Source organism: Salarias fasciatus, chromosome 23 (genome assembly GCF_902148845.1).
Source record: "Salarias fasciatus chromosome 23, fSalaFa1.1, whole genome shotgun sequence".
NCBI lineage: Eukaryota > Metazoa > Chordata > Actinopteri > Blenniiformes > Blenniidae > Salarias > Salarias fasciatus.
In genome coordinates this window covers 26254893-26282599 of record NC_043766.1, presented here as the reverse complement: position 1 = coordinate 26282599, position 27707 = coordinate 26254893, and the positions used below count along the sequence as shown (strand labels likewise).

The 27707-nt window shown below is 40.7% G+C and overlaps 1 protein-coding gene across 2 annotated transcripts in view; it reads right to left on the bottom strand.

The window, feature by feature from the left end:
- Positions 1-27707, bottom strand: part of ap1m3 (adaptor related protein complex 1 subunit mu 3) — a 44137-nt gene that overhangs the window by 13454 nt on the left and 2976 nt on the right. For both annotated transcript variants that reach the window (XM_030083554.1, XM_030083553.1), the window contains 5 exons: positions 18468-18624; positions 17725-17792; positions 16384-16514; positions 11904-12051; positions 4655-4781 (listed from right to left, as the gene is read on the bottom strand). In XM_030083554.1, the coding sequence (XP_029939414.1) occupies positions 4655-4781; positions 11904-12051; positions 16384-16514; positions 17725-17792; positions 18468-18624 (631 nt within the window). The remainder of the gene's footprint in view (positions 1-4654; positions 4782-11903; positions 12052-16383; positions 16515-17724; positions 17793-18467; positions 18625-27707) is intronic.

Below are 27707 nucleotides of genomic sequence, written 5' to 3'. Positions count from 1 at the left end.
ATGGCTAAATATTCCAAGGAGAAACAACTTTTTGTCTATAAACTGAGCTAAGTAAATAAGCATGTGTTTGTCAATCTAAAATTCCTTCAGTAATACATTAATTACAAATTAAATGCAAGTGATAAAAAGTTAAACTGTCTTTCCATCTCTTATCACACGTGATACCCATCATTTGTTTAGTCATGTAAATTGTTTTGCACAATGTCTGCTCTAACATAAATAATAAAAGGCATAATTTGGCGATCCTGTCCAAGAAAGCAAGTCTTGGAGAAGTTACTTAAAATCAGTACGAGTAGCTTCTTCAAAAAATAGTTTGGCAAGAAATAACTGTGTTGCTTTCTTATTGTCCATCTCATGGTTTAGGATGTATTAGTACTGCTAAAAGTTGTATTATTGTGGCGTTGAGGAGACACTAGCTGAGCTCTCAGCACTGTGTGGGTCAGTCTAATGATTGATTCACTCAAGTTCGGCTTTTCTCTGACTAAATCCGTCAATTTGATGCTCTCTACAACAGGTTCCCCGTTGCACGCTAGACTTGGAGGAGATATACCGGTAATTCTCAGCAGCCATGCAGCGCTTTGATTATAAGTCACCAGAAAAACATGCAGCAGCAAAATGGCAAAAAAACCCCAAAACAAAACACATAGACAATTCTTATAAAGGTGAAGTATGATTAATTGAGGGCTGAGTCGCAAACTGTGGATGCAGGCAGGGTAATGTTAGCTGATGCTAAAGCCACACGCTCCACAAGAGTTCACATTCTTTCAGTCATTATTTGCACATAACTGATAACAAAGCATTACTTTATACTGCTGTACTCCAAATGTTGATTTGTTGAAACGGCACACTCATGTTGCTGCTGAGAAACTCAAAGCATCTTCTAAAAATTCAAATATGCATCTCTTATGCAAATCACAAAAGGTACTACAGACCAAATTCTGAGGACCAGAATATCAGTCAGTTCTCCCTTTGTCTATAAATTTAAGAAAATGGTCCAAATGGTGGAGCCAGAGTGCAGGGCATCTGCAGCACACACATCCTCGCTTATGAAAAGTGGGCATTTTAATGGCAGCGTCTGTAGTCTGCAGAAGAGAGTCTAACTTTCACCTCTAGTGTGGTTAATGGACGGCGCTGAGTGGTGGAAAACTGCTGTAATGACTGAGGGCCCACACCTAAATCCCCCATTCTACATTCAGCTAAAGCCTGCTTCGACTGCTCTGAATGCAATGCTGGACAAGCATTAAGGCCATCCAAGACCGTGTGTGTGTGTGTGTGTGTGTGTGTGTGTGTGTGTGTTTCTTCCTTGTTCATCGTTGTCTCTGTTGAGTATGTGTACGTGTGTTGGTTTATGTATGCCCCCGTGTTTGGAGACTCAGTAACTTGGTGGTTACTCTATTGATTTTCTCTCTCGGGTGTGTGTGTGTGTGTGTGTGTGTGTGTGTGTGTGTGTGTGTGTGTGTGTGTGTGTGAGACATTTCCTACAGTATACGTTGGGAATGACTGAGGTCAGGTCGATGGAGAGGACAGTCGTCGTCATCAAGTAAAGCAGTGAAGTCCTTTTTGAATGTCTGTTTTGACAGTGACAAATTCACAATGACACACACACACACACACAAGACTCACTAACAGCGTACCTAGTCTAACCTTGACCATAACCAATACTAGTCTAACCATATAATCATAGTTGCTCCCTAAAGAGTGAATTTATCTATAAATGTTTATATTTGAAACCAAACCTCAGACAGACTTCATAATATCCTGTTTTTCATTTCACTCTGTCCACTTTAGGGTCACTGGGGACCGAAAGCAATCACATCTGCCTATCGGGAGAGACACAGTTCACCCAGGAGAGGCTGCCAGTTTATCACAGTGCAAACAAAGAGATGCATACATAGTCACAAATGCCTCATATTCACCTAAATGGGTAATATGAGGAGCACCAAACTGGAAAAAAAATCCACTGAGAGATCCCCATATAGCCTAAAGCCAGCCAACCAGTTTACTAACCCGGGTCTCAAATTTAACCCAAATCTAAACTCTGAAATATGACTGAACTAATGAAATCCCTAGACTTTCTTTATAAGGTTTGTCATTTTTACCTACTAAAAGGTGAAGTCCGCCTCATGTCAGTAGGTAAACAAAGCACAGGCAGTGTTATCAAGACGAGATAGAACCTAAAGGTCATATGGGACACTTTCCGTCACTGCTTAGATCTCTGGGGCGAGAAGAGGAGGCAGGTGTGTGTGTGTGTGTGTGTGTGTGTGTGTGTGTGTGTGTGTGTGTGTGTGTGTGTGTGTGTGTGTGTCAGCGTAGAATTGAAGATGCAGCGCTGTCCCCTGTGGTTCACTTTAAAGGCCACTCTCACCTGTTTTCATGCTTTTAATGCACAGCAGCAGACCAGAGCCACCTAATTTGTTTTCTGTCCATTGTCACACAGTGAAGACTAACATAGGAAAATAAATAAATAATGAAGATTTCAACATGTTTAAAACATCTCATAGTGCTCTGGATGATCTTTAGCCTTCGTATGTGTAGTGTCCTTTGGTTAATCTTTTTTAACACTGCAGAACACCACATTTTTATCATCATTTTCACATGAAAAAGGGTACAAAGTCCGTTTGCTTTTTGTTGTTGCTTTTTTTGGTGGTGTTGTCTGGGACATTTTATAGAAAAGAATATTTCATGTGAAGACAAAAAACAATTTTATTTACCATAGATGTAATTGCTTGCCTTCAGCTTTTACTGTCATCAGGCAGGTTTGATAGATAGATTAGATATATTTTGAAGATTTCTTTTTTTGGTGTTTTTATTATTATTATTATTATCATTATTATTATTATTTTTTTTTTTTATACACACTCCCTCATGTCAAAAAAAATGTAAGAAAGTCACTGAAAATGTTCCTCAATCTTCAGGATGCATGAACTGGTTTTGGTACTCCAACTGTTATAAAGAGCCAGAAATTTAATTTACAACTCATAACTTCAACAATGTCTTTGTGGGCAGTGAAGTTCAGCGTACTGACCCTCAATTCATATAATATGAATGGCAATTCTTTCAGCGGCCTGTGGTGACAGTTCTGGATTTCTGCCAGTGGAGGGCAGCATTAAATGATTTATTGTCCCCTCGACACTGGCTGCAGCCTGCTGAGATAAAAAGTGCAAACCGTGCAACTACAGTTATCAGGAGTGACGAGGAAATGATATATAAAAAAGTTTAACTGCTGAAGATCAGAGTGCAAGACACATTTTAATATTTGTATAAACATTTGGTAAGTGTGTGTGTGTGTATATGTGTGTGTGTGTGTGTGTGTGTGTGTGTGTGTCTGGTGTGTTTGTTTGATCATTACTCTTGATCATTATTTCGGGGGAAATGTTATTTCTCAGACTGCTGCACACAGCAGGGGGATTGAGGGCTGCGAACGCCGGATAGCCACAGACCCTCACGTTTCATCTGCAGGGCTGTAGCCCGGGGTGAGGATTAACTCACAGGCAAAGAGGCTAGACAGTGATGGAGCCTTTCCTCTTCAGCAGGGAACAGTGGGGGTGGAGGGGTGGAGGAGGATGTGCAGGGGCAGGAGGAGGAAGATGCAGCAGTTGGAGACAATGATGAAAAAAAAATTCATAGAGGAGGCAGAGACGGAGAGGGAAACTAACAGTGACAGGTATGAAATCAATTCAAGCCTATGTGTTCGGTACAAAATAAAACGCAGTTCTCGGACAGCAACAAAAGTGTTAAGATTAAGATATGGATGTTGGGAAAGACAAGCATGGGGTGAGTTCAGGGTGAGGTGATTCAGATAAAAGAGAATACCTGATAAACTTATGACCCCAAACTTGAATTGATATTTCACAGTTTACGAAGCAGAATTTTTTCATCAAACTTCAATAAATGTGCAGTGATCCCAAAATCCAGGTTTTTTTTTTTTTTTTTTTTTTCCCCCAGAACACTATATTATATTTTGGAATGTAATACTAAGCTGAAAATGAGATCTCACTGTAATTGCATTTCTGCTTAACATTTGGTGTGATGTCAAACTTAACATAATATAAAAAAAAAAAAAAAAAAATCCTGAAATACATCTACTTCTACTATACAGTCACAACAAAGAAACACACTGGGTGCAAACGGGTACAGTATGAGTGCAGACGGCAGTGCAGTGAAGCTGGCCAAAGCTGGGAGTGCTGCTCAGGTTGAAGTCATTAACCTGTAAAGGTCAACATGTTCAACAGGACCTCCCAGTAATTATATCTGCATGGACAGACTGCTGAATGTTTCCACTGGGCAGAGACTAAAAAAAATCTGCAATTATCCTTGACATAAGATACATATTCAGAAAAGTAACAATATAAAAAGGAAATATACCAATTAAGAAATCTAAACCACCACAGAGTTGACAAATACATTTAAATTTAGAGAAAATATGATGTAAAAACAAAAAAAAAAGTGACCAGAGATGAGAAAACAACAAAATGACTCAATCAGGAAAAACTGTGCATAAAAAACAATTACATCAACATGGAAAAAGACCAAAAGGGCTGAAAACAACAGACCTAAAGGGGTTTGTTTTTTATTTCCATCATGATGTCTAATGATTTTATTTTAATTTGTGCAGCGTGATGTGAAACTGTAGCGAATCCCAGTCTGTACTTACTGCCTGTGATCTCGAACAGCACTTTATCATTGAGGCCCAGTCTGAGTTCAGGCATCCCGGACAGGACCACTTTGAGCTTGATGCATCCAACGATTTCGCTACGCAGGACGCTGCCACTCGCACTCACCTACAGAGACACACAGTTTGACATCAGGACGGTTCAGGTTCATATGACAGTGTTGTGATCACAGACTGTTTGTAGACAAACTCTCACATCAGAGGAGGGACCAGTCCCCTGAAGATAAGTTGTCAATTGAGGATTATATCACCCTCATCCATAAAAATACAGTTTATGGATGAGCTTTAATCAACAGAACAAATCTAATAATTAATCTCCTGCAATCAGACAACACTGAAAGGCTCTCAGCATGCAGTGAGACACAAGCAAGTGAGGCTTCATGATGTGAAAGATGATGAACAATTCCTTGAGATGTTTTTTTTTTAAGTCACTGAAAAAGGGAGTGAAAAATGCAGCTACACAGCAGCAGCGGTTAAGCACATTAAAATGTCATTAGTTTCCCCTTGATTCAGAAAAAAAAACAGCCAATGAATGCTGAGGTGTCCTTGAAGGTGCTGCTTCAAGGACAAGACAAGTGAAAGGAGAGTCGTATCGCTTCTGCAACTGAATAGATAATAAGGACGTGTTCACAAATCAGCTTTGTGCTTTTAGCTGCAGGAAATCTTGAACCCTGAAGAAGCAAATGTGTAAAATTTATTATGAAACAGAAATACTGTGCTGTAGGTACATATTAATTTTCATGGTATAAATGAGCAATTAGAGCACGAGAAGATAAAAAAAAAATCACTGCTGCTGTAACTTCAGGTAGTTTACAAAAAAGAAAAATATATGAGAAAATAGATTTCAGTCACTTTTTTTCTCAATTTTAAATTTAATATTTATGAAAGCTGGATGACTCAACTATAAAATGAACAATATACTGCGTATTCATGGAATGAGCCCCACAGTAAAACATGTAGGTAGCACAGAGAAAAATGCATCAAAATCCCTGATAATATTCTTCCATTAGTGGTTCTGCACTGCAGCACCAGACACAAGAGCATGACTGGTGCCTGTTTGGCAGATAATTGACAGCAACTGTATATAGATTCGTAAATAGGACTTGATCTTACAGTCCCTAAGTTTCAGCATACTTCTTGCCAGAGACTGCTTTCGATGGTAAAAGACTGATGCAAACGCTTGACACATCTTCAAGTTGTGTACCTCAATTTCATTGAGTGTTTTGGCCATTTATCACAATACATTCTCTATTGAGGAAGGCCCACCACAGGCTGATCAGACCTGGATGTGTGTCACTTTGGGGCCCAGACAGGATCCTTCCTCTTCATCCACAGCCACTGACTGCTTCTTTCTGCTGTATTGGCCTGGGCTTTGATGTTTTTTCTCTGTATTCGCCCACTAATTCCAAAATCTTTGAGTTTTATAATGGAGTGGCCTACGAAGCCTCTGCAGCCTACTTCGACTGGCCGCATCTCAGCCTTCCAACCTCCTGCTGCAGGTTCAGCCACTAGGTCAGGTGCTCAACAAAGCTTTTTCTGTTCAAAGGCCTCCCCCATGGCATCCTCCCAGGGGACCTATGAGAAAGGTGCGCTGCTGGGATTTTGACCAGAAGACCAAATCTGGTCGTAGGTTGGTTGCTGCAATCTCAGATGGAAATATGAGACGGTGGTCCAAGTCAACGCGCATTTCCCAGTCTCTGGTTCCCTGTCATTGTCTGAGCTCAGGAGGGCAAGAGTTGTTGTCTGTTTCTCTTCCTCCCGTATAAATGATATGGCCTGCTTGCACTGGTCTTGGGGGTGGAGAGGCATGGTGCTGATGGCTACTTTCTTGGCCTCTTGTTCCACTGCTAAGCACCTCAAAACTTGGTTATGCCGTCAGGTATACCTGCCCTGAGTCAGACTGGTCTTGCACCCTGCCAAGATGTGCTTGAGTGAAGCTGGTGCTGAGCACAGAGGGCAGGCTGGACCTTGGCCCATCCAGAGATGTACGTTGGTGGGAGCAGGCAGCACATCATATGTTGCTCTAATAATGAAGCTCAGCACATTTGACTCCAATCCCCACAGCTCAGTCCATGTGATCTTTCTCCTCTCGAGATCATGCGATCTCCAGCGGCCCTGGGAAATGGCTCTGGCACACCTACTCGCTTCCTTTTGCTTGAGCAACTCCACTATCACCAGGAGTCGGCGTTCTGCAGGGTTAGCCTTTTACCATGTCCATTATGATCCTCCCAGGCCAAACCCTCCTCTGCCTTGTTGGATGCGGCCTACAATGTCTCGATGCCGGAGGGCGGATTTTGCATCAGCCACTGCAGCAGCTAGAGTCCATTTTCTCACTGTGGCCAGAGTTGGTGCAACTTCCCTTACCACAGGGTCCTGAGATTCTGTGAGTGTCATCTACAGTCTTGTTTTAGCACTCTGGTATTCTTCGACCAGACTGGAAATGGGCAAAGACAGGCCTCCCCTCAATTATAGCCCAATGCTACTCAGGCACCTCGGCAGAACAAGCCACTTCCTCACCTGAGTGTTTACCAGTCTTTCCACCCGTTTGGCCTGCGAAAGACTCACCTCGTACATGGTAATTAGCCAATTAAGTCGGGGCCAAATTGGAAGCACCAGAGCTTCAGTTTTCCAGACAGGGCAATGCTTTCAATCTGCTTGAGGCCCTTGATTGTATTCTTCCTGAGCTTCTGCATTTGCTGAGTGCCTTTGAGCCTCTTATTCCTGCTTTCTGCACTGCTCTATCAATTAGACTGTTGCTCTGTAGAAACGCAGAGGGCTGGATCTGCCAAAACTGATTTAGGGTAGAGGAGTTTTCTTCTTTAGGGATTTATATCCCTCCTGCTCATCGCCATGTTTAAGGCATTTTTCCCTTCTCCCACCTCACTCGATCAATTTCCAGCAATATCTTAGGATACCTGGGGTGTTCTTGTACAGTTTGTAGGGGATGCCATTTGTCCCTGGGGCTGATGCTGATCTTACCCACTTCATTGTGCTTGCCACTTCACTCCATGAGGGTGGTCCAGTTTCCGTTTGGTGCTGCGGTGGATGAATTTGTGGCATGTAATGAGGAATTGCTATTGGTTTATACCTTTTCGTAGGCATCTTTTAGGTGCTTCTCCAACTCATTTATTGGGACTTGAAGGTTCCCACTCTTTTGCTGTCCGAGCAGGTTTTTAATTAACCTGAACAGATCCCTGTAAAAAACAGTCCTTGCTTGTTCCTTACTCTTGTGATGTTTTCTCAACCAATCACCTCTTCACAGCTTTGTCATTCATTGTTTTAGCTCCACCTGCAATACTTCCAGCCCTCTTTGCTCCTCTTCTGTGGCTTTTTTCCCATTGTTTCCTTATTTGCTTCCTCTCCTTCACAAGCTTTTCCAGTTCCTGTTGCCTCCTAGACATGGGCCTGGCTGATGACTTATTCAGACTTGGTTCTTATGACTCCAAATCTGTCTGCCCCATAGTTGTGTAACATATCTGTCATCTTGCTCATTTTTTGCTCTCCACATCTTTTCTGTGCCTCCAAGAGACAGACTAAGTCCTCATTGATGGAGTGTCACTCTCTCTTCTGACTGGAATTGGGCCATACGACCTGAAGTTTTCTCTCCCCTTTCCACCTTTCTGCTGCCGGCCATGGATAACTGGGCTCTGGACTCTTGTCGGTTGGCTGGTCCATGCTTGGTTTAATTTTGGCCGAGGTATTGATACCCTGCGGACTGTGGTGGTTGACCTGCCGCTGGACTTCATTCAACTGATCTGGCTGCCCTCTCATCAAGTAACAGTCAATGCGAGGCCCTTTGTCCAGCTCGACCAGACACTTTTTCCTGCCTTGATGAATCCTCAGGCCCTTCGCTGATGTCACTTTAGTCCATCCACACCGGCAACGTCGAAGTTGTGTCCAGTCAGTATTGCTGCTTCGTCAATTAGTGTGCTGATTTTTGGTTTCATTGTCACTTTCGATACTGGGTCATTTGCCATGTGGTCCATCAGTGGGTCATCTTGTGTCCCCTCTCTCGCAGACTCAAGGGGTATTCTTCTTTTTGAACCTTTCTTAGCAGGGCTTGGAGGAGCTGCTGCACTCTGAGTGCACTATTAGTAAATATGAATGAGTTCCTGCAACTTTTTGGAGTTTGTGTTCTAAACTATCAATATGCCAATTTGGGAAGCAAAACTTGAAAAATCCCATCTCCCATTCTTCAAGGTACAGAAATACTTTAAGGCTATGGGAAAGACCCTTATCAACAGGCTTGTTTGCACTGGTGTTAAGAGCATCGACAGTGCAGCCTGAGACGATGAGACAACATTGTGCTCAGTAACAAATCAAAGTTCTGTACGAGTACGATGGACGGGTCAAAATATGGCAATACAGTATGAAATACGAGGGTGGACCCAAAAGAAACCGGAATTTGGTTGTAACTTTTTAATTCTTACATTTCAAAATAAAACACCACCCTCGCCTTCAAAATAATCTCCATTCGCGTTAAAGCGACACTAAGGAACTTTTAGTTTTTGCTGATTTTGGCAGTGCCAGTGGACAAAAGCGGTAGTGTTTTGCCTGAACTAATACTACAGTTGCCATGAGGACTAGCGCATGGCGTCGTAAAATGCTGCCCCCGGTGGCATGCTGTCGGATTGAACTCGCCTACATTTGTTTCCAGTGGCTGTGTGAAGGATGGATAACGACGAGGTAATGAATCTAATGGTGGCTAAACAATGTTATTTCATGATGTGACGCATGCCGTAACGCAGTCTGCACAATTGGAGTTTTTCAGTGTGCAAGGTTCCTACCACCCTCCTCACAGCTGCTTAGTCCAAGTGAAAGCAATACTGACGCCCTCAGGCCGTGACAGAGGGGTCATTCAACTACTTGTAAGTCGATGTATCATCAGAAAAGATATTAAAATGTTTTATTAAGGTTGAAAAGTTTCTCAGTGTTGCTTTAATGCAACGCTCCAGCCATGTTTCCCACTCCACAAATGTGTCGTCACACCCGTGCGTAATTGTGACATTCAGGGCCAGCTGCAATTTGTCTGTCACCTCCTCCACATCTGCAAACCGCTGTCCCTTCAGCTCCTTCTTCAACTTGGGGAACAAGAAAAAGTCACTCGGGGCTAGATCTGGCGAATAAGGCGGATGGGGGAATAGAGTCATTGCATTCTTCGCCAGAAACTGCGTGATGCGCAGCGCCGTGTCCGCTGGCGCACTGTGGTGGTGGATCAACCGGGCTCCACTCCGCCACTACGCGGGACGCTTCCTCCTCACATCCTCACGGAGCTGTCTTTGGACTTCGATATAGTAGTTCTGATTTACAGTTTGACCTGGAGGAACAAACTCGCTGTGGACGATACCCTGGACAGTGAAAAAGCAGATCAGCATTGTTTTCACGGTTGAGCGGACCTGATGCGCGGACATCTGGCCCTTCTCAAACCGCCCGAACCACTCATGGACCTGATTCTTCCCCAGAGCATCATCCTTGTAGACTTGCTGCAACAAGGTGAGTGTTTCTGCTGCTGTTATACCCAGCAAAAATCAGAATTTAATGTTGGCGCGCTACTCAGGCTCTCCAGTTAATGTCACCATTTTGGAAAAAACTGCAGAGCGGAGCTGCACTCTGTTACTATAAATAGCGTGTGACAGACGTCAGTGTCACTCTGGGATCTCAGATTTTTCACAGATATGCACGAGGCTTACCTGTAGCACATCTGAGGGCCAGAAGTCGAAACTCATTATTACTAGTATTTTATGACCAAATTCCGGTTACTTTTGGGTACCCTGTCGTAGAACGCATGCTGCTGCTCATACACAACTTAATTGGGTCTTGTAATGATATGGGGCATGTTTCTCATGGGCAAAACAGTCTGAGTTTATTTTCTATGAGAGCTTCTGACACAGGAAAATTCAGGCAACAGTGGTGATCCCATATTTCACTATCTTCCAGGATAATCAGAGTACCTCCAGATTTTTGGAGAGGAGCAAACAGTCCGTCATGAGTTGAAACCTTAGCCCATGAAAAAAAAAAATAAATAAATAAAAGAGGTTGCAGGCGTAATCAGTTTAAGGACACTGGTTGAACTTGAAGGTGCTGATCTGCTCTGGCTTCATATGGATCTTAAACATGCTCTGACAAACGACGCCAATACAAGAGTGATTAACAGCTGTGAAATATTTCAGGAGATTATGTTAATATACATCGGGGTATCAATCATCCCTACATAAGATACATTATTCATGCTGTGAATATAGGATCCATGCACTTCACTGGAGAGCTCACTCGTCAGGCTATCTAAAGATATGCAGTAATAGTTAGGATTCTCTCCTTATCTTCTTTTTACATATTGATATGTGATATAGAACAATATTTTGTCTTGAAGTTCTCTGGGACACAGTGCGAAGGACGGACTGTTTTGCCTGAAGTCACCTTGGATTCACGGACTTTCATCCAAGAAACAACACATGCTATACCTGTCTATATGACTTGGGGTTGACTGAAATTATGCCAGAGTTGGGTTGGATTCTTCTCCTCGGAGTAGCAGCCTTGCTCTCAATCAGCTGATTTGTGTGTGTATCCTCTGCAATCCTCAATAAATCCTCCTTGTGCAGTGTCAACACCTTGACTCATCATCTTTGGCTCCGATTCACAAAAAAATTCCACAACAATATGAGTTTCTAGAGGAAGAAAAATTCCAAATAGCTCAGTATAACAAAGATCCCCATTTAGCAACCTAAACAGCCCTATCTCATCACAGTAGGAACTCCACTAAACCTTTAACAGTGTTGCACTATCACCACGAAGTCAGCATCAGATCCCTTAGGTCCTATAAGTTACAAGTTCGGGCCGTCATGGGAACAACGACATGCATCAGTGAGCCTCAGCGGTCTATGACCCTGCTGCCGCTTCATCACATCTCTTTTCTTGGACCACTTTTGATAGACACTGACAACTGCAGACAGAGAATACTGAACCAGAGCTGCATGACTGGATTCATGCAGTCATCTAGACATCAGAATTTGTCCCTTATCAAACTCACTCAAGTCTTCTCTCTTCTAACATGTTTACTTGCTGCCAAATATAACCAAACTGCTAATAATCACCAGAAGGTGAATTCAGCAGCTATTAATGGACTAAGCAGCAATCGTAAAGATGCACATGTGACAGAATATTAGAGTAATTTGTTCCTGTTGAGTGATTCTTTCCAGTTAGTTGGCGCTGCCAAAGTAAGCATTTTCCTCACCAAGAGATTTACTGACTCGATGACATCCATAAAAACTTCATTCTTCCTGTACTTGATGCCCTCTGAACGCCAAGACACGGCGTTGGTGACGGTGGCGGGAGGTCGAGGCGCTCCCACTTCTAATTTATGTCCCTGCTGGGTAATGTACCTGAAAGAGACAAAGACAAAGATAAAATATGGCTCAAGCTGTGTCCAAACTAAGATTGTAATTGTGCTGTGCACAACACCGTGAAATACATGAATCACCTTTTTTTCCTGAAATAATTGTCAAACACTTCATTAATGTGTTTCAGTGAGAAGCAGGATTTGCATGTTTTTTTTTCCTATTTTTGAAAAAAACTACAATAAGAAACTGGAGTGCAAAATTTGAATTTAATCTCTTAATCTCCCTTAATGACTGACACCCCAAAGAAAACCAAATAGAAAATGACAACAAATACTTTTCTTTAATCACATCTCATGATTAAAATGAATGAGGTGTTGTAGCATAAATAAATTAAATAAGCTTCCTATTCATGCTGGTGGAAAATTACTGAAGGATGTAATTGGAAAACTGAGATTTACATAACCCCATTGTGAACGTAGCCACTAACAATATTGTGATACATGCATTTGTTCACACAATACTAAACAATTAATTAATGCTTGGGTAAGTAAAACCCAAGCATCAGAGGTCTAGAGAGCGAGGGGCCATTAGAGAAAACTGGAACAGCTTTAAAGGTGCCGCCTGCAGGAATTAGACACACTATCAGTGAGGCTGCAGGTATTCAACAACTGAATAAATTTGAATGTCCCATTACTTCTTTCATGCATTTAAGAGAGTGGGAAAAGGACTATGACTAGGTTAATGAAAGAGGCAAAAAAAAACCTCAAAACTTATTATTACATATACATATTTTACTTTTTTAAAATTTGCAAGTTCAGAAGAGTTGAAGCTGTCTCTGGGATGATATTCCCTCAGTTCACATGCAAATACAGATTCATTCACTGGCAGCATAACCATATTAATTTTGATGACTACAAAGCAGTATATCATCAACATATATAAGTATCATACACACCAAATAAATACGCAGCACAACAAAAACAAATAAGTTTTCTGAATTTATATGCAGCTGCTTTCAAGAAGGACAGAGTCTGGCAGTTGATTCATTCATTATCTCTCCATGTCACTGTGCGCTGAGTTACTTCATCTCTCAGTGCACATATTGGAGAGTCGGTTTGTTTTATGAGGCCTCTCTCTGACTCCAGGGACACATAATGACTTGCCATGAGAATACAAGGTGGCCATAGTTAGACAAACAACACGTGAGCATGCATGTTTTTATCCAAACACCTGCCCCCACCTCTTCTTTACACCGTCTTCATCTCTACTGCAGGCTGGTCCCCATTTAGAAGCCAAGTTATTTTTCCCATGAAGAGAAGGTTCTTCCTCTGAGCGGTTATCACAATACAATTTCCAAAGATGTTGAGATGTTGTGTTAAATATGAATAAAATGATCTTGTAACTTTGAGATTTGTTGCTGCTAACATTAAAATTCATCATTGGGAAATATTTTTCCATTAAATTGTAAAATGTCTCTCTCAATGCCAAATGTTATTCATTTGATTTCAATAAAGCATGTTAAATATCCAACACTGCAACTCAACTTCTCAGTAATTGGAGGTTGTTTCTGTATTTGTGAATTGTCCTAATGAGTTTGAAAATGAAAAAAGCAAAGCATCGAATACATTTTTTCACTTGTCGATATACTTCAGAGACTAATTTTATGATGTCCTAGAGTCCTGTTTAGGACAGACAAATCTGTTAGTGATTTGGTGACGAGCGCTTATCCTACTGTGAACTACTGTTGTGTGGGCCTGATTTAAAAAAAAAAAAGAATAAAGAAAACCAGACTGACATAGTTGCTTGAGTGTTTGTTAATAAACTTCTGTTTATTAGTTCTAACAATCAATAAGAAAAATATCATTCTCCATTTAAGCATCCATCTACCTTCTACACCTGATTCATTTTAAGGAGTGGCTGTGTTAGCTGGAGGTTATCCCAGGGGGCACTGGGTGAAAAGTGGGATACACCCTGGACAGGTTTCCAGGTAATCACAGAGTTCACACAGACAGACACTCAGGTCTTTGAATTGTGGAAGGAAGTGGGAACTTGCACAGAAAGGCACTGAACCCAGAGTCAAGTCCAGATGTACTGACTACGAGGTGAAAGTACCAACCACTGTGTGACCTGAATGATTTTTCTCTTCAGGTGGTAATCAGTCCTCCAAATCCACACTCTGCATGCATCTGAAATATTAGACCAATTTTACCACAAAGAAGACGGTAATTAAGAAACTCCATAGAAATACAAATTAACAAGTGGCAAGCTAATTAACCCTCAGGAAACCTTCAGCAGGAGTTCTGTGTCAGGCTAAATTTATGTGAGTAAAAATTTGTAATTGCTCATAATTAACAATTATTAATCGCTTAACTTTGTTCCAAAACCTCCCAAAGGAAACATCTGGTGGAAGCTTTTTTTCTTTAAAAAACAGCTGTCTGCTGCAGACAACAAGAGCGTTGAAAACGAAACAGCAAATCTGTAGCTGAACCACTAAGCAATAAACGAGAACTGAAAAGTTGTTGTTCACTGACAGTAGCAACAGTAAATTTAAGAAGTGTGACTCCTGAAACCAAATCCATCCTGCTGAATAAAAAGAAGAAGTCCCCAACATTTACTGAGCTCCTTCTTATAACTTGTATGTTTCCTATCTGATGTCAACAACAAAATAGTGCAAAATAAACAAGTTTTAGATTGATTGACAGATTGAGGTGAAGCGTTTTCCCTTGTTTTCTGTTCCCGTTCCTCCCACTCTGAATACATGCTGACATGTTAGAAAGTCTGTAGGTGCCGAGATGAAAAGCAACGACAAGTGGGCTCGGGGTCGATGTGGGGTTGTTTTGCTGCTTTGTTGCTTGTTCCGTTTTGCCCCGATTCTCCTCAGAAATGCTAATGAAAAAAATCTGGGAGCTGGTTTTGGCAGGAAACTGACATATTAGCATAATAATTGGAGTCATGTCAAATACACACACATACACACACACACATATGAACATTTGAACAGAAATACTAAAATACACACATGAACCTGTTCACGTGCTGCATATGCGATCCCGTACTCTCACAATCATCCACCCACACTCACTTTCACACGTTTGTACTTTCACCAGGTGGGCAGTGCTATATTGTAAGAGAAAAGCTGTGTTTGTGTGAAGTTTGGGGCGTGGAAAGGTCAGAGAACTGGAATAGCTTGCAGACAGAGGGAGAGGGAGACGAACTGCGCGTGTCCGTGTGCGCGCGCGTGTGTGTGTGTGTGTGTAGATGACAATTGTATGTCTCCTTGGAGAAGACAAGAGCAGGGCTTTTCTGTCTGAGTCTTGAGTGTGTCCAGCTGACGTTGTCATTGTGTGTGAGTGTCAATGGGAGCCTGGTAATTATCAGCACTATTCAGACACCAAACATGCACACTGTGCACACTGTACACACACACACAGACACACACAGACAAACACACAGACACACACACAAAGACACATACACACACACAAAGACACATACACACACACACAGACACACACACACAGACACACACACACAGACACACACACACAGAGGCAAAGATTAGTCCAAAAAAATTGCAGAGGAAATCGAAAATTAACAAAACGCTACAAGATAAAAGTTCAATCATGTTTAAGTCATGAAAAGGGAAAAAGAAGCTCTAAGAAAACGAGAAAAATTCTGAGATAAAGGTTACTGTTCATTAATAGCAAAACACATCAGTTTGAAACTGTGCGTATTAGTGTGGTGCGGCATGCTTGCTCGCTGAATGATGGGCCTTTTCCTGAAAACAAACGGCTCACTGAGGGCCCAAAAGGAGCGCAGACCAAAACAATGCTGTGTGCAACTACAACATAAAACCTCAAGCATAGTAGTTGTTTCAGTCCATTTCACTCACTGAATAGCACAAGGCCATTCATTCTAAGTTTGCTCACCAGCTGTACTCTGCTGAATGAAAAATAGGCTGATCACACTTCAAATGAAATCCTCTTGTGCTCCTACTCCCCCCTGCTGTTGCGCACTTACAATTTAAAATATAAGCCGTTATCTTGCTGAAAAACTCACATTTCTCCCTGATGGATAATACAGGCAGTTCTTCAGCAAATGTGGTTACATTAAAATCAGACTGAAGTGCAGCAATTATGGTTTTGGAGTGTGAAACTTAAACCCGATTCCCCAATCAGCCTGATTAGAGCTGTGTTTACATGGCAGAGCACACAATGTGAAAAACTTCAGTCAAGTTCCAAAAGTCATGTCCTTTATCTTAAAAGTGCTTGTGTCTTAAACACCACTTGTCTTAGGATCTCATAGTTTTAGATTTGATGGTTCGTAAATGAAAATCCTCTCTGTACACTGAGAAGTGTGTAATGAATTCCTTACTCTTGCAAAATCTTGCTGTCAGTTGTTTGAGGAAACCCAAAGTCCATCACTTCATCCATCAACTCGTACACCGTCACAAAGTTGTCGCGTATGCTCTCCTCCTCGAGCTCCTTGAAGTACTCTTTAAAAACCTACAGACCCAAACGGATACAGTTATTATTGAGTGAACTGAACAGACCAGCCTCAGCATCAGGACCACCTGTTCAGATGGTTACTGAAAAACACAGACAGTCATATGTGGACATATTCAACCCAAGAGTTGGGCCAAGTATCTCCAGTGTTTACAGAGCACTGTTTGTAATAAAAAAAACAAAAAAACACAAGACATGCAGGAATCCATTCATGAAGCAAAGTGGTATTGCAGCAGGACACAGTCACGTTTTTCAACTGAGATCACAAACTTGAACCTAAAACTCAATGAAGTGGATCAGTGAGTGAAAAGACGCAGCCTTTTCTGGTGAGTGGTGAGTTCTACTTTGGTACTTATTTCACACCAGCATTTGGGTCTTGTGGTGGAGTGAAGGCTTCTGGGATATTTTTCCGGCACTTCCTGAGCCTTTCGGCACCAAAACATGACTTATTCCTTTAAAACAGAGAACTGTCTTCTGATGGCTATTTTACTGTAGTTCAACATGTTTAAAGCTTCTTTTTGAGCATCATAACACGCTTACTGTTAGAAGCTAATCACGGGATTCTACAACTAAAAAAAATGACGATTTAACGGCCTATTTTCAGACTATTCACATCACATGGACTTTGTTTTCTAAAACCTGCTGCAGACTCTGAAAGACCTATGAAGTCAGACACTCGTCCTGCTTCAAGAACAACATTCAACATGAGGTTAAACTTCATAAGAAGTTCACAGTAATTAAGTAAGTGTTTTTTACAGCCAAGTCTGTACGGTTTCTGTGTCCAAGGCCTTATTCTAGGTTAATAACTAAAGTTGAGGGTGCGGATTAATATCAACTGGTAAATGATGGACTGCTGGAGTTTTACTGCAGCCGCTGAACCAACAACACATCCCACAAACCTCCTCACACCACTCGCATTCCCGAGTAAAACATGAAACTGTGAATCCTGAAAATATATGCAATCAATAAAACTGAAAAGTTTAGAATACTGACGATGCAGTCGATGCATTCAGTGTTAAATTTTGGTTCCAATGTTTACTGAGAAGCATTTTAAGAGCTTTCTGACAGGAGAAACATTAGATTTGCATGCAGCCCTCCAATGGTGGCTGTATGCTTTAACGTTTTAAAGACAGACTGGGGATCATCACAACTACATTTCAATGCTTTTGTACAAACAACACAAATCTGAGATGTCAAACATCAGACTCACCTGCACTATTTTATAAAGAAAGGAGTACACAAGAGCAGCGTTGGCATTCTTCTTGGACATCGCCACCACTTGAGGATAGACTGTTAAGGAATGTATATTTGAAATACAAGTTGGGGTCTGAAACAAAAAGAAAATAAACTAGGCATGGATGCAAGACTTCACCTTCAGTATTGTTTAGAATTGGAAAGCTCAATGCAACACAATATTAAGTTCTAAGCATGCCTTGCGATTTGCATTCGACTGAGAACATGGCCATAGGGAGGTGAAGCAACTGAGATGTGTAATGCAGTGAACAGTGAATATCAGTTATTCACAACTGCAATATGATACTGAATTAATAATGTGCAAGAAAATCTGACTGGAGAGTCTCACACTGTGAAAAAAATGGAGTTTACAGTATTTTGCACATCATAGTAAGCCTGTGTTAAATTTTTTAACCAGCTGTGAAACAGGATGAGATACAACAGCAGCCAAGAAGCTGAGAAACAGTCTGCTATGAAGACCTGAAGTGCAGGATTTCACACGAATCTCCTCACAACATATGCATTTCAGTCGGGGTGCATGCTTCAGATCTTATAAATCACAAATAGTCAAGATTTACTCTGAACATCTCTACCTTAGGGAATCACTCTACACGGTAAATCAGTGGATGTGCATAGATCTTCACTGAACACACCATAAAAAGCTGATTTTCAAACACAATAAAGCATATGCTCTCAAAAAAAGGAAAAGTCTAAGGATACAGTAAAGGTTGCTGTGTTTGATCCACATGAAGTGGGAAGAACCGTGGCTGACGAGCGGCGACATCTCGGCGTCTTCTTCTCTCTTTTGCAGGATGGGCATGAAGTGGTCGATCTCATTCATATCCATGTTCCCCATGTAATTTCGACAAATCAGAACCTGAGTGGACAACAGCAAGAGACACGGAGGCAGAGGACACCATATTAGAGGTACAACACGTCATTAATTATTCATAGCTTCTGGCTGGGAAACCAAATCTGCACTCAAGCTGTAACATACTTCAGAAAAAAAAAAGAAAAAGACCCTGTAACCTCTGGGATGGACACAATTCTCCAAGCTCATCTCCCAATGAAATGTGCGAACTGTGTTTGCGGACTGAACCTGGTCTTTGTTGCTTTAATGGACTGATGGATATCTGATCATGAATGATGGATGACCAACTCCTCAACATGAGCAAAGAATCACGGCAGACTCCAGCACGGTTCAGAAGACTCCCACATTTTATAGGACAGCAAAGCGAAGAGAGCCAAGTTTGAAGGACAGACACAGTTTAGAGAGAGACGCCCGACAGTGAGACACAGTCTGGTGGACTCGAGTGTAAAACAATTTTACAACAAAAACATTTGAAGAGGCTATGAGGTTTAATCTTTATTTGCTATTGTTGAGTGTGTGTTGACAGTCTTGGGAAAAACACTGGACCTCAAACTGCTCATGATGGTGCATGAAGCCCTTGTTGAATATAACTGTCAGTTTAAGAAACCGATTGCACAATTAAATTTCATTTATCATTTTAAAGCCATATGGATACTTAACTACATTCTAAAGCCGCCAATCAGTGTTTTTTCTCTACAATAACACACTCTTCTGTGTTACTCATCTGTGCACACGTACTCCTTTTAGCAGAGGACAAATAACTTCAGTATATGAGCAAAGTTTCTCAGATGTTACTTTAAGTATTTATCTTTCTGACAATGTTATAGATTTAATCCCTCTATCCATCCATTTTCTAACCCGCTTGTCCTTTTCCAGGTTCATGGGGGGGCTGAAGCCAATCCCAGCCAAAAACCCACACAGGCACAGGAAGAGCATGCAAACCCCACACAGAGAGCTCCAACCAAACGGATTAAAACCAGAGGGGTTCTTGCTGCAAGGAGAACATGCCAACCACCCAAAAAGAAGAAATCACCATCAGATTTTTTAATCAGAATTAAGGCAAAAAATGCAAAAGCATTAAACCTGTGGTGAGTTGTCACATAAGTACCACTGTTAAAAATGCCATCGCGCTGTGCCTGATGGCAATAAAGTGTGAAGAAAAAAATAACCTCAGCACACTGAACAGCTTACAGTGTTGTGCACAAAAGTGAAAGAAAAATATTTGGAATCATGGCACACAGGCACAGGTCCTGTTTGGAAACATTTCACGACCAAGATTTACTGTAATGCCAACACCCTGGAAGAGCAGTAACAAATGATCATTGCCAGAGTTCTGGTGTAAACCTCCAATGGGCTATGCTTATAGCAACTTAAATGTTTCTTGGCAGCCCCAATGAGATATTATTAGTTAGAAGAAACACACTCACCTGTTAACATAAAGAAGTGTGAAGGCCCACACAAAACAGTGCATCATTAAAAATCTGATTATCGCAGATGTTTTCTGTAGAGAGTACATCCTACACTTTTTTGGCATTGAGTTAATCTTGTTTGGGGATTTCGCTAATCACTCAAAAGTTATTGTACAATACTGGAATTTATGCTCTGATTTAAAATCCCTAAAACTAGATAAAATAGTGAAATAGTTACAGCTATTCATGCAAATTGCAACATTTATCTAAGACGGGTTTTCATTTATCCTAACTTAAAACTGTTGAGAAAACATACAATATATAAAAAATGCACAACATACAGTTAGTCACTTTTCTTTTAAGATAGTAAGCTCCAAATAAATTTGTTTAAACCACAATATTAAAAAATGAATTTAAAACAAATTTACATTTCGCTCTATAGTGAAGGTGTCCACTGAAGGTAGTTTCTTTCACAAGGAGAAATAATGTTGCTGAAATGGATCAGGCGATACAGACGGCAGAAGACATTTTGAATTCATGAAGCATTTCATGAAAGTACCAAAGATGACAGAACAATTGTAAATTAAACAGGATGTACATGCTTTTCAACTTTCTTACTTGAGTTTAAAAATAAATTTGAATCTTATCTTTAAAAGGAGATTATTCTTTTTCTGCACAAACGCCTTTAGTTTAGCTAAACTGAAGAATGTGTAAACCGTAACGCATATAGTCGCTTCCAACATTTCAAGAATTTCCTTGTTCGATTACCAAGAGTGTTTCTATTGTTTTCTGTCCTTTATTCAAGAACCTGTTTCTAACTGAATGTGGGTGTGGACTCGGTGCCACACTCTAGAGCAACGTAGTTATATGAAGGCAGGGCTGTTTTTAGAATTCCTGACTCATAACTTTGTACGATTTACTCTTAGGATTAGAAAATGTATTCCTTATTTTATTTTTGATTAACTTTGGGAAAAACAATGAGTAGATAAAATGCAACTTTTCTCTGAACTTCCTCTATGCAAAAAGGAAAATGTGTGTGTATATAATAGAAGTCAAAGCAAAGGGGAAAAAAATCCAGAAGCTGATGTCCATAGAAGTAAGAAATTTAACATAATTCACTTATTTATCATAAATTTTTGAACAGTAAATCAAAGACGTAGTGTCATGGCTGTTCTTGGCATTTGAGACTGTCACAATTGAAAGAAATCTACATATTGAAAGATTTACTGAAGATAAAACACAAAAAAGTAATAAATTCAGAATGCACACACACAATCACACACACGTCAGCAGTTTTGTTCAACTCCGGACATGGAGGGGAGCGAAGAAAGAGATCAAAGTTTCTTTGCTTGAGGGATCCAGACAGCACACACACACAATCACATACTCACACAATGCCCCCCCGCCACACACACGCACACGCCTTTAATAGAGGAGTGTGTTTCTCACTGGGGTCACACAAGGGCAGTTACAACAAAGAAGAGGAAATAAGAAATAAAAAAAGAGGACATTCCTGCAAGGTAAAGTAATCTGTGGGAACAAAAAAGGATATGAACAGGCCACTGCTCAGGTTCTGTGAGAGGAGATGGAAACCACACAGGGAACAGTTCAGAGGTCAGACACAAAAACAGAGGAGGATGGAGATACAAACAAATCTTTGCATCAAAAAGAGCCAAAGGGTTTGTGGAAAGCGCAGTCACTCACTCTCTCTCACACAGCAAACACTCGTTAATACAAAAAGAAAAAAGAAAAAGACCACAAAGACTAGATTTCTGATACCTCAACTAGGAGCTAATGAATATATTTCTTCAGAAAACAAGCTCACAACTTTGACATTTGTCTTATGATTTGGGTAGGCTACTCAGAATCTTCATCTTAAAATACAATCACATATATTTACACTACGATGGGACTTCATTTGATGCTTTCTCCTCTTCTTATTCACAATACATGGATATGCTGGTGGTGTTTTAATAATTCACTTCTTCTCTTATCTCCCTGTTCTCTTACTTTCCTGCAAGTGTCTCCCCCACTCCAGTCAGCCAAAAGGTTAATTTTATTGTTAATAGTTGCTTACTGGAAGCTATCAGGCTCCTCCCATGCGGAGCCAGCTGCCAGCTTTAATTTATAGAGGCTATCATCAGGTTTACTTCCAAGATACCTTTTAAAAAGTTGCCATTTGATAAAGTTTACCGCTCAGATTAGCTCAGCTCACCTTGGACCATGTTCTAGGTAACTTCTGTAGTTTTAGATTGCTATGAGATCTCATTTACTGCGGTGAGTTCCTGTTCTCTCTTCCTTGTCCACACACTGATATACTGTTCTGACACGTCAACAACATTGTTTGATCTCGACTGTGAAACTGGAAGTAAGTAATGCATGCTTCTGGTCCCCATCAAGTCTGCAGCTGGCGGTTGAGTTTGCCTTCTGATAGCAACGTGTTTATGGCCGTCTGTCTACATCCTGTTCTCTCCTCTCACTGGAAGCCCAGCCATTTGAGTCAGTTCTTTCATGTGACTGCCGTGCACGGCACCAAAAGAAAACCAAATTAAATTTAAAAGTAGAGTTACAAGTTTGAGTGTTCCAATGTGCAGTTTGCAAGGTTTTCCTTTGCATTCACGCAGTGTTTCTGTAGGCGCTGCAGCTTTCTCATACAATCCAAGGACACGACTGTTAGAATCTGTTAGACTGGCTGTAAAGCGTGCTTTTAATGTCTGTTTTTCTCCATGAGATGGACTGTCCTAAGTTTAATCTGCCTTTTCACTATTGTCAGACAAGAATGGATCTGGCTGTGTAATACCCAAATTTGAAGCAAAAATTTTAAGCACTTTCAAAGAGTGGAGAAGTGATCCCCCCCAGATACTTGAATATTACCTATTTTGCTCTATTTTTACACATTTCATGTTTGATTTTTTAACTTCTGCTCGATTAGATAGGAGATAGATGATCAACAGACATGATGTGCTGTTGATATTACAACAAGGTACCAGTCAGACAAAATAACGAGCACATGTAAAAGTGGTGTATGTTTCTTTATGGGTATGCTTGTCTGTGATTATTGGTTGTTCTTCTTCTCTATGTTCAAGTTCAATAATGAGGGCTGTTGCACTATATAACAAGAAAACTAAGCCTAACTGTATAAATTAATGGGCAAAATGATAACACACTTAAGAGTTACAACACATTTAGGAAACAATACATCAATGAATTCAACTAACATGATAATTATTTTTCAGTATCACAGAAATTAAACCAAATAATTTATAAGACATGGGAAGTGAATGCTTTAGTCTATATTGCACGGTTTTTAACCCGGTAGTCAGCATACATGTCTTCGGGTTATTTCTGTGAAGCAGAAAAGTTTCTCTGTTTGACATGCTTGACTTTTTAGCCCATTCTGCAGCTGAAAGGTGAATGAGACGCTCACAGAGTTCCCTGTTATGAGCTGTGACAATTTTGGTACAGCTGCAATCACAGACATCATTGAGAAAAGCTTCCCCCCCCCCCCACCTTCAGGATATGCGACAGTCGACACGTCGCTGTCATGTCACGCTGGTTCAAATGTGTGTCAGTAAAACTCAGATTAAAAAGGAAAACATCCGATACTGTGGCGTATTCAGCTGAGGCGGAACACATTAAACAAAACATCTCACACAAACAGTTAGCATATTTCATGCCCCAAAGCAGAGCACAGCTGTTTAATAATCCAGGTCTCATTAAAGTCTGGTGAGGATGTATTTCTTTCAAGCGATACTGTCTCTGTGAAAGCATTTTATGATCAAATGAGGTGACATTTATGAATTGCAAATATGTTTATATCCGTCTAAATTCTCTATTATAGCTACCGCTAAAATCTGAAACTGACAAGTAAACTAAGCACAAATAAAAATCTGTGATTGAGTTTTTTTTTATTTTTTTGTCAGAATGTATCTTTAACTGTAGGGAAGGTTGTTTATTTCAACTGATAATTGAGGGATTTTTAGATGAGCAGCAGGAATGAGTATGTGGGGCTAAGTCTGTTGTGCAAATTATCCGTCTCTCCTTTTGTGATTAAAGGTATATTGGAGGATTGTCCTTTCTGTGGCTTTCCGGGTGGATCATCTCAACTATTGGCTCACCACCATGTCAGTCAATCTCGTGAACGTGCTAACATAAAGACGTTCCACGTTCTCGCAACTAGCCAGCTCAGCAGCGCATGTGTACGAGTGTTGAATTACCCCATGAGCTCTACTTTCAACCATTCAGTGCTGTGCTCATTTCACCACGGACTTCAAACAAGTTCGAGCGATGCTGAATGCCGTAAACGTCGAAATGCACATGCAGGTAAGCAGCATGACCTCGCACACGCTCGCTCCCTGCTTTTTGATGGGCATTTTGTCTTGAGGAGCGGGTGGACGGTCTGGCGCATCATTCAAAAAGGCACCAACAGTCGCTGGTCTCTAACTTTCTGGAAAGTCCTTCATAATGCCTTTAACTCAGCTGCTTGATCGTTGTGTCTCAACGGAGACATGTCAAGACAAGAACCATGCAAGCAGTGGAAACTCCAAATGTCCGCAGTCTGGGGCCTCAGAGATGTTTGAACAGGACGATGCTCATCTCCACAGAGTAAAGTTTGTCTGGGACCACCCGCAGAATCTGGCAGTGAGAGGATCTGCAGTCCTGAAAAATAACATTTACTGTTTGTGCTCAAGTGACCAACAATAGCAACACAGCAGGCTGAAACGTGAGATTCCACAGCAATGAGTGACCAGGCTAATGACAGCCATGAGAGGGTTCAAATCACCGAACCCTAACACACCAAACATGAACCAACAGCAAAGGAAAGCTGGGCGGCATTTGCAGAGAAGATTTTCCCCAAACCTGCATGAAAACATGAAACCGACAAAAATATAGAACACATTGAAAGAGACATGAACAGACTTTCTTAAAATAAATAAGATGCACTGGCAAGACGGTCGTCACAACTACAAACTGTACCGAATGCATTTTTTTAAACATTCTGTGACATGTGTCGGTCAAAATCCTTTATATGAAAATGTTGGAAGACAAAGAGAATTGAGACTGAGAATGAATAATTGTGCATCATAATGTTTTTAGCAGCTTCGTCACTGAATATGTTTTCTATATTTTCAGTGTAAGAAAACAGAAAACACTTAATTGGAGATAGTGATGCACATAAAAGTGGGTGACAGTTTCACAGCGAATTATATTATTTCTAGGGAGGTTGTTGCCCCGTGGCCCCCAAACAAAACAAAACAAAAATGTCTTATCAATTTATGCCACTGGCGACTATAAAAAAGAGAGAAAAATACAGTAGGGATTCATCGGGAGTTTGTTACTGGGACACAGGAGACAATCAGTGACTGTTTACAGTGTGTGAAATCAATAGGAACCACTCACTGCTGACCTCTAAAGGCAAATGGCAACCAGGAGCCTCTCGGGATCAAACCACTAACGGCGAGCAGCCACAGAGGCAAACTGGACCAAAATCTGGTATGCTTAATCAAGACTCCCTGTGAAAGCTTCAGGATGTAAAATATGAAAGAGATACATGCAATGTGGTGGCATTCAGCTGAGCACTCAGACTGTTTTAACAGAGACGGTCTTCCCTCTGAATCCCAGCTAAAACATACCGTTCTGAGCTGAGGCCAGTCTGTGTCTCCCATTTAAACACTGACACTGCACATCGAGCCCCGTTTTAATTAGATCATATCTAATATAAAGACTCACTGTTTCACAAGATGAAGAATGTCTTATTCTGTCAATAATAACCTTTAAAAAAATAATAATAAAAAAAAAAACATAGAATGGCTGTCCGGAGTTAACAGTAGCTCACTTATAAATGAAAAATGTATGAATTTGAAAACTGCCAGTTTGTCCATCAATTCCAACTATTCAAGGCTGCTTCTTTGCCTTGTGTTAAACTAACAACACTGAATCTAAAGTCACACTGGCAGCTCCTTGAAAATAACCTCGTGAGATTTGTATGTTGGTTTGCTAACATCTGTCAATTGGCACAAAATTAGGTACACTGAACTTTGTTCTATTGATCTTGTTGGCAGCGGAGTGAAGGCAGCCTTCTCAGGTTCACGGTGAATTGGTAGGGGTTTATATGGAAGTTCCTGTCTTTATGTAGGCTATTACCTCTGTGATGGACTGCCGAACCCACCGTGTGTCCACTGCCCATTTAGGAGAAGTTCCACATTATTGGAGTTGAAATAACCCCTCGCAGCATTTTACTTTATCTAAGTCAACTTGTTTTCAAACTGCTGAAAACCTTGGGCTTAAACCAGGCTTGCATTAGCAGATATTATTTTAGATTTCCTAATATCAAAATTTGATCTAAGCACAGCAGCAGTGGGCACCATGTTGACAAAGGCATTCAATTGCAACTGCTTGTTGCACGACTGAAAGGGCAGCTTACTGGTGGGCCATCTGAAGAGAGTAGGCTTTCAGAGAAAAGGGGGATTAAATAAACTGGTAGAGACTGAAATGGCTTCTTTCAAACAGCAGGTAAACTGATAAGCTAAATCAAAATGGCCAGTACACATTGTGAACTGGATTGAGATGAAAAAATCTTTAAGAATTTATTTAACTGCAAATCGGCTTCACTCATTTCTATTGTAGTCAAAAGGTTACACTGAAAACAGAGATCTGATAGTTGTGAGTCAGAATTCCCGAACATTAAAAATGATAGAGGCATTAACTTCATATGTAGATCCCCTATGTTCATTTTGTAGTGTAAATGCATGGGATTGTATATATCTGTCAAACCTCAGAAAAATTTAGTAAATTAAATTATTATTGTTCAAAAACCAGACATTTATTTAAAAAAAACAAAAAAAACAAGTTCTTGTTCCCTCAGTAGCACACTTGAAGGCCAGCCGACGCTGAACTTTGTCTATAAACTTTGTCATTACTCACAATGAATCAAAACGTCACCTCAAGCATGTTCTGTTGAATTTTTTTAATACGTACAAAAAATATGTTCTGTAGATTTAAATGCTAAACATGTCAGCGCACAGAGCTGGTCAAAGCAACTGGGCGTCTCAGTTTAGGGATAAAAGATACAGGTAGAAACCAGCTTCTGTAGTGTCTGTGTGTCTTTTAACTGACCATGCATACTGAAGTTATTCTGTATATATATAAAATTGTTATTCAGACTGTTTTCCTTTTTAAAACTCTTAATCTAAACCCCATTTCTTCCACTAGAGCTTTAATAAGATAGCAGACCTCATCTGGTCAGGGCAGAGAGAGGGTGTGGATGGAAGGTGAAGAACGACTGACTTGCCCCGGGGCGGAGATAGCTAGAAAGCAGGAGAGAGATAGAGAAAAACCTTTAATCTGTACAATCAGACATCCAGGCAATGAGGGACTGATCCCTCTCCCTGATGGGCTTATAAGGCTTCTTCAGCAATTCCTTTTCTTGCCCTCAAATAAATTAACTCTGCAGGGTTTACACAAAGAATCTGGTGAAGTGAGTAAGAATTTTAGGAAATACACTAAAAACTACACCAATTAACCCAAATAGAGAGTAGCACTTTCAGCAGCACACTTCTGGCTTACCTTTCCTTTAATTTAAACTTCACTGTCTTGTCTAACATACAGTTTAAAATCAAGTCAGTGGACACTATTTTAACAAAGATTTAAATTTTTCTGATTTATTAAAAATCAGACTTT